Source organism: Symsagittifera roscoffensis, chromosome 2 (genome assembly GCF_963678635.1).
Source record: "Symsagittifera roscoffensis chromosome 2, txSymRosc1.1, whole genome shotgun sequence".
In the NCBI taxonomy this organism is placed as follows: domain Eukaryota; kingdom Metazoa; phylum Xenacoelomorpha; order Acoela; family Convolutidae; genus Symsagittifera; species Symsagittifera roscoffensis.
The window spans coordinates 2,798,008-2,805,879 of record NC_087063.1 but is presented as its reverse complement, the minus strand read 5'-3'; the positions used below and the strand labels follow the sequence as shown (position 1 = coordinate 2,805,879).

At 34.1% G+C, this 7,872-nt stretch overlaps 2 protein-coding genes across 2 annotated transcripts in view; one reads left to right on the top strand and one right to left on the bottom strand.

Moving 5' to 3' along the window:
* The window catches only part of LOC134839599 (cyclin-dependent kinase 10-like), a 501,898-nt gene that overhangs the window by 262,176 nt on the left and 231,850 nt on the right, over window positions 1–7,872 (bottom strand). The gene's annotated exons all lie outside the window — the stretch shown is intronic.
* The window catches only part of LOC134838970 (uncharacterized), an 81,618-nt gene that overhangs the window by 56,998 nt on the left and 16,748 nt on the right, over window positions 1–7,872 (top strand). Inside the window, exons 9-12 of the mRNA XM_063854342.1 lie at window positions 2,672–2,956; window positions 5,291–5,475; window positions 6,288–6,405; window positions 6,965–7,081. Of these exons, the coding sequence (XP_063710412.1) occupies window positions 2,672–2,956; window positions 5,291–5,475; window positions 6,288–6,405; window positions 6,965–7,081 (705 nt within the window). The remainder of the gene's footprint in view (window positions 1–2,671; window positions 2,957–5,290; window positions 5,476–6,287; window positions 6,406–6,964; window positions 7,082–7,872) is intronic.

Here is a 7,872-nt window from a genome sequence, read left to right as displayed (position 1 = left end):
TATTCAATTTTTACAGTTCTGTTTTCCCTAACCCAACTGAGGAAAATCTCACCAATTAATATTCTAGTTAGCGGTTTGAATCTTAATTAGCTATGTGTTTAGCACATTAAAATTGTTTTTGATAATAATGTCATAAAGCTGCGGACATGCTGTTTGTCGGGTTCAGGTATAAATTGAAAAAAGTTGTAGTTATAAACAAAAAACAAGTTCTGAACTAATGGGTTTTTCAGTAAGCTCAAGTGCCGAAACAACTTCTTTGGTCCACGAGTTTCCGTAATTGAACTCTGAGTAAATAGAGAATTTTAAAACTGGCTTTAAAAAAAGTTTTCAAAAAAAACTAAAGAAAAAAACTTGAAAGTCTTTTGTAGGAAAAGTGAGAAAACTCACTAATTTACAATTTTCCTTTAAAAATTCCATATCTTGTAACAACATTCTTACAGCCTAATTTTGTAAAAGCTTGTAAGAAGTTATAACATTCTTATAAGGAAAATTCTAAGATAGCGATTTTTGGCCAACAAGGGGAAGTTTGATCGAGATGGTTGAAATATACCCATTTTAAGCCAAGAAAGTCGAAACATAAATCAAAAATCTCGAACCGGGCATGTGTACTTTTGATTTCTGTCGCAAAAGACGCAGCAAGAATTCAACTTTTATCTCTTTGATTCATAGAAGTACTTAATATGGATGTAGTCAGACTTACTGGAGGAAAAGCTTATGTCTCCCCGGGATGACCAAAAATACTAGTCATACAATTTCCATATATGGAAAAATGCTAGTCATACACTTTCCATGCAATTCCATACGTACAGAAAATTGCATGAAAGGTCTATGATTAGTATTTTTTTCATATATGGAAATTGTATAACTAGCATTTTTCCATAAACCAAAAATATTGATTTTTTACATTTTAATTTCTCAATATTTTTTGGCTGTGTTTGTAACCGAACACAAATGACATGAACCTTGATTACTCAAACGTAGTAGTCAACGGTTTGGCCGTCTCGCATTAACAATGCATTGGAAACAGCCTGATATGTGTTACTTCTGTCTCAGACAATTAACAGAACGAAAGTAGTGAACTTTTAAATTTTGGCAAAAATTTTCTAAGATGATTATTTCTAAAATTTGAATGTTTAAATTACCAGACATTGATCAAGGCATACAAAAACATGTCATACAAAAGAAAGAGGATTTTTAAGCGTTTTTGAAAAAAGTTACGAAGAGAAAATGAAAAAAAATCCAATATTAGTATATCCAGGACTACGTTATACACACAAAAAATTAAATTTTGCATGCAAAATTTTTTTTTTCAAAAAATGTTTGTTTGAATACGAAAATCAATTTGCAGTTTAAAAAAAACCACAAAAAGTTTTCGGGGGCAATTTCAAAAATACTTTCAAAAATTTTGGTCGTCGCCATCAAAAAAATGCTAGTCATTTAATTTCCATATATGGAAATTGTATGACTAGTGTTTTTTTCCAGAAAACAAAAACAAAAATCAAAGTTTTCAGTCGTAGCAGCTCAAAAAACGCTTAAATGTTTTGCCAGCAGTTGAATTGATTGTCCAAAGCTTTTTTTTCACAAAAAAAAATTTAAAAAAAATTCTAATCATACAATTTCCATATATGGAAATTGTATGGGTAGCATTTTTTTCATACCATTTTTTTTTCTTTTTTTTTATGAAGAGATACCAATTTCGATACCAAAACAACTATAAAACACCTTTGAAAATTGATTAAACTCATTTTGCAAAAATGTATGAAATTTATATGACTAGCATTTTTCCATAGACTAAGTGTATGAAATTGTATGATTAGCATTTTTGGTCTATGGAGGTCAACCCGGGTCAGTTATGTTGTAAAAAAAAAAAAAAAGAGCTGAGGATTAGTTGGTTCCCTATCACAAAATGGTAACAATTTTTTATGTTAAACTTTTGAAGCAAAATGAAATTTTGGTCTGAAAACAACAAAAAAAAACGTGAAATCTTTTTTCTGGAAATCAAATAATGTTCAAATGCAGTAGAAGGTTTAGTGAGAAAGGCGCACGGCGCCCTCCCCCTACTCAGAGATTCGTTTGATCCACTGATGAACCAAAAATTACCTTTTTGGTACTGTTTTAAGACATCTAATTCCGGCAGCAATTTTTTTCTAAGTGCGACTTCGGTGCCAAAATCTAATAGTATATATATATATACATGGACGGATTTAGGGGGGTGGCGGGGGTCTGGATTATTCCTTCCCACCTCAGAGACTCGACCCCCTGCCGACCCAAAGGGTACCATCTTTCATACTTTTTTAAGAAATCCAGGTGGCCGATCGACCCTAAAATTTTTCTAAAGGAGCCTTGTCGCCATTATATGCTATTTATGGAGCGCGCGCCGAGAAAACGCATTTTTTTGGACAAAATTTTCCAAAAAGTGGTCAAAAACGGCTTTTTGACCTGTTTTTTTTTAAATTTGCCTGCGGCTCAGAAAATTTGGCCAAAACAGCGTCTTTTTACTGCTTTAGGAGAGCTCGGAAAATCACTTTGGTCGACCTAAAAAAAGGTCGTCCATATTTTTGAAAAAGTTTTAAGAATCCGTCCCCTCTCGAGAAAATCCTAGATCCGCCCCTGTTTAAGTGTACATTATTTCTTTAGATCAAATGCTAGACAATAGTTGAGTTTTTTTCAGTTCCTCGTGAAATCGATGTCTCAACTGTTTCCAACACTGCATATTTCAACTCAATTCGCATTACCGGACATTATGATGTCAAAGCAGTGGAGGGCTACGTGTACCGGTTCAAGGTCAAATCAGTTACTCCTAATGGGATTTATGATGTGAATCCACCTCAGAAGAGCGAGAACAACCTGTATGTGTCTCAGCTGTCACCAGCGACAAAATACGAGTTCGAACTTGTTAATCAGAATTGGTGCAACGAAGAATCGAAGCTGAGCGTCAAATACACCGTCTGCACGCGTAGGAACCTTTTCATAAATCGGAATTAATGTACTCTTAAAGTCAATTAGGCCATTGATATAAAAAATTTTTCTTTGGTCAGCAAGGCTGGTTTTCAAAACGCCATGTCAAAAACTTAGAAACGATGTAATCGCTTTGCAATGCAGCGCTCAATTATATCTAATGCTTCTGGTACAAAACTTATTTGAAACTGTCAGTTAACAACTTCATTATTTGTTGAGAAATTTTATTAAAAACCAGGGGCGGATTTAGGGGGGCGGGGGAATAGCGGACGCCCCCCCCCCCCTCAGGGATTCGAACCCGTGCCAACCCAAAGGGTCCCCCCTTTGGTACTTTTTAAGAGATCCATTTTTGCCCGACCGAGCCTAAAATTTTTCTAAAGGCGCCTTTGGCGCCAATATATACTAATTTTGAGGGGGAGCGCGCGCCAAAAAAAAACGCGTTTTTTTTTTGTCAAAATTTTCCAAAAAGGGCCCAAAAACGGCTTTTTTGACCTGTTTTTTCAAAAACTGCCTGCGGCGCAGAAAATTTGGCCGAAACAGGGTCTTTTTACTGCTTTGGGAGAGCTCAAAAAATCAATCTGATCAACCTAAAAAAAGGTCGTCAAAAATGTTCACAGTTGTTACGAAAAACAGTTGTTACGAAAAACAGACGCAATTGTTGTTACGAAAAACAGTTGTTACGAAAAATTTTTCGTACAGTTGTTACGAAAAACAGACGCAATTAAGATTAATTTAAAAACACATTAGGTTTACATGCGACCTGCCAACGTTTGAATCTCCATGCTCAACTCCAATAGTAATTACCCAACGCCATTGGCTTGATATTAGAAAAAAAGGTGTTCTAAAATTTCACAGATTAGTTTTAAAATTTTTCCTGCCATTGAAAAGTGTAAATCTTACAATAGAATCTTTTCGGTTAAGGTTATCAAACACTTAATTTTACTTCAGAACAAATGTTTAGAAAGCTTTCGGTAGCGCTTCCTTTGTTTTTGTTTTTTTTTTAAACTGCGAGGCAAAAATATAAAAAATCTCTATAAAATTTTCGGGAAACAAATTGTTAAAATTGTTTTTCTGGAATGATAGTTGTAATCCTTTTTTAGAAAACAACTTTGGTTGGTTATAAAAAAATTCAGTATTTTCATACGCGTTCATGTAGGTCTCTCATCGCAAGAAGCGCGAAAAAATGAAACTATTTTGAATAAAAAAACTTTTGGTAGTTTTTGTGTAAAAGTGGTTGAAGTCATTTGTGCTACTTGGACACCAATCAGCTATTTTTGAAATTTTTGCTTTTCGCGTGCTTCACTTGTGGGTGAAGTGATCAAATTTAGAAAAACCACTTTTTCTCGTCACTGATTTTTCTCGTCACAAGCTTGGAACGACAAAGGTCTGTGGTTCGAGTCTGGCCAGATGCCATACTTTTTTTTGGAAAATCATAGTTTCCTGATACCTGCTACGGTAGTTATGAGTCGATTAACATACCTCAGACAATCGAAAGTTGAAAATCAGCGATTTTTGGATTACTTCTGTCGGCTAAGTCTTCTGAAGTCTTCTGATGGCTAAGTCAAAGGATGCTTTTCTAAATTAGGCAATTTTCAATATAACTCACATTTTGATTTACTCTGTAATATCGCGGGTACTTGAGCCCCTTGGATTTTTGCCCAAAATTTCTATCAGTTTTTATTATTTTGTTACAAAATTTTGAGGAAAAACACATTAATTTTTTTAGAGTTGCCGGTGTTAAAGTTTGTCAAATCAAACTTAATGATATTAAACTGTTTTAGATTGTGGTGTAGCACATACTGCATGTGCAGTAATTATATGTTAACCTTGCTGTACACTAACCTTGAGTTTCATATTGCTATCTTTAATCATATACTGTTATTATATCAAGGTCGTTCAGTGTTGATCACTGAGGCGATTCAGATGAGAGGCAGATCTCCGTACGGCAGATGCGGAATTCCGTCTGACCTATAAGCTTTTAGAGAAAATCAAAAGAAACAGTTTCAGAGACTAAATTTTCATCTTGAAACCTACATTGTTTTCACACCAGTATTATAGCATACTATTCCTTACCACATAGTTAATAAACTGATCGCATGTTTTATTCATGTTTGAAGTTTATTGAAAAATTTAAAGAATACATTGCAGTTTTCCCAGCAGTTTTTTTTTCTAACTTTTATTTCACAATTCATACATTTTTGTCTCACAACAAGTCGCAAAACTTTTTTCTCTGTCTGACTTCTTGATAACTGAATTCTAACTGACCAATAAAGTTTTTGGGAATGCAAAACTCCGTAAGGAGAGATTCTTCAACAATTATTTAAATTTTCAGTGCCTGCAGCTCCCAACAAATCGTCAATTCAAGTTGAATCCGATTTGAGGAGCCTGACTATCAAAGGAACAGCATCCAATGTCCAGGCAATCACCGGGCCTCTTGACGCATACAGGATAACCTACTTTAATAGTAGGTATTATTCGGATGACACCTTCGAAGCCGACAAAAATGCTGATTTAGAGGTAAATTTAAAAATAACAGCAGCGTTGTGAGGTGGGTTGCCTAAATTTTCCATATCCCCCAAACATATTTTTTGAAAACTTTTTCTGGATCAAAAATCTTGAAATTTTTTTTCTGGCCCTCCATCGCCAAAAGTAAATGCTTTTGTTAGAGACAAGCTCGCGAAACTTCGCCTGACATGATCTTTCTGGTAATTTGAACGAGCTCAGCAAATTCGAACGGAAAGATTTAAAATACATTTTGACCAAATTTTCCATCAGTCACCCGAGTTCAGGTTAATGAAAACATCCGCAGCTCTTCTTAATGAGATGTTGGTATCCGTTTCCTTCCCGTACCGAACGAAGCTGTTTTTCTAGATAGAAATTCTACGTCGATTATCTAGCCTAGTTTTCTCGTATTTTCCGTGCAGAAGTGATCTATTTCTTTTCTGGTTTAGAAACAAACAGTTTCTAGAAAGAAATAACCAGAAATCAGTTAACTGCTCAACCGCAACGAGATAAACATGCTTCGAGCATACACAATAGCAGTAGCGAATACAATGCAAACTTACACTTGGTATAACATTGTTATTCTCCTAAAACTTGGGAATCAGAAGGGCGCGGGTTTGAGCCCCACCAGGAGACTTTTTTTAGCTTTAGATTTAGCTAATTTCTGATCAAAATTAGGATAAGAAATAAAGTATTTAAACATTTCAAAAAGATTTTCTGACTAGAAATTAGATTAGATACAAAATATTTCAGGTCAGAAATAAAGAATTTTCTCGGTACGGTTTGAGAAACATTCAACCTGCTGAAAATTTACTTTGTTTTCCCAGCTTTCTGGACTAGAGTCGGGAACTAAATACGAGATTCAATTAAAAACTGTCGTGGAACCTGTTGAAGACTGTGGAATCCAAGTGTCCTCGGAACAAACATATCTCCAGGTCTGCACAAGTAGGTGAATTTTGATGCAAAGTCCAATCAACAGTTTAGACATTGCGGTAGTTTTTTTTTCCTTTTTTTCACGCAAAAAATATTTTAACTCAAATAATAATTTTAGTGGTTCCGTCTATATGACATATTCGAGCCCTTTTAGTTGTGTTTCGAGCGACAGTAAAACGTTCTCGAGAAAGTTTTCCGTTTCAAGAAAAACCGGTTTGAGATTGTTGGTTTTAGTCTATTTTCGCGCGAAAAAAGCGACTAATTAGGTCTTATAATACAAAAATATGCTTTAATAAATTTTTTTAACAATGAAAACTTAAATTTTCTAGGTAATACTTTCAATTCTATATATATATATATATATATATATATATATATATATATATATATATATATATATATATAACTTAATTTTTCTAGGTAATACTTTCAATTATATATATATATCGCTTTTCACAAGTAACTTTAAATTAAGCATACTTTTTGAAATCCTCATTCATGTGCTCTCATTAATACTGTCATATTCGTTTAAACATTTTCATCAGCGAGAAGTTTCCGAAATTGTCTTTAGAAGTAGCTGGTGTCCTTGACTCTTTGACCTTGAGTGACTCTACTGCGACTTCACTTACCATCAGTGGATTTGGAGTGACCTCTGGCAACTTCCGTAGGCTAAACATCACGCTTCGAGGTATTCATTTTTCAATGTCTTCAATTTTTCGCCTCTTTTGGTTGGAACGTTTTTCCTTATACTCCTTTTATGTAGGACGAAAACGTTTCAAATTTCAACTACCAGCTGAAAATACGTAATTTTTAGTTGAAAGATTCAGGCTAACAATTTTAATTTTTCACATTTTTGGCCAGCCTAATGTAAAAGTAATCTGTTAAAAAATCCGAACAATGATATTTTTGTTCCGACTTTCGATACGAAAGTAACGGAATATTTGTGCTCGGGGTGGGTTTTTTTTTTCTTCAGTCAAATTTCGACTTTTTAACTAGCCATTTTTGACGGAATTTTTTTTTATATCATTCAAAGGGTATTTTTGTCCTGAGCTTAAATTTGAAAAGATATTTTACCTGTGATCTTTTTCCGTAAAATTTTTGGGGTTTAAAGATTGCCATCTTAGCCAATTTGGGACAATTAACGCACGATATAATCCGCGCTATTAAAGTGTAAGCGGAGATATAATCCGTCTTAGAAATTGTTCCAAGTTGGTTGAACGAAGCTTATTTGCCATAATTGATTTGTTACTAGAAGCGAAATTTATTGTTTTGTACTTTATATGGCGTGTGGGGGGATAATTTTCATAGAAAAAATTTCAAATTTTACAAAATAAAAATTGATGTTCATTTCATTTTATTTCATTTAGTTTTTTTTGTTTATGTTATTACTGCTCCATAAACCTTAAAGGCAGTCGAAACATTCAGGGCTTGATTCGCCCTGATACGAGCAGTGTTGTTATTTTTATTGAGAAAAGAGAA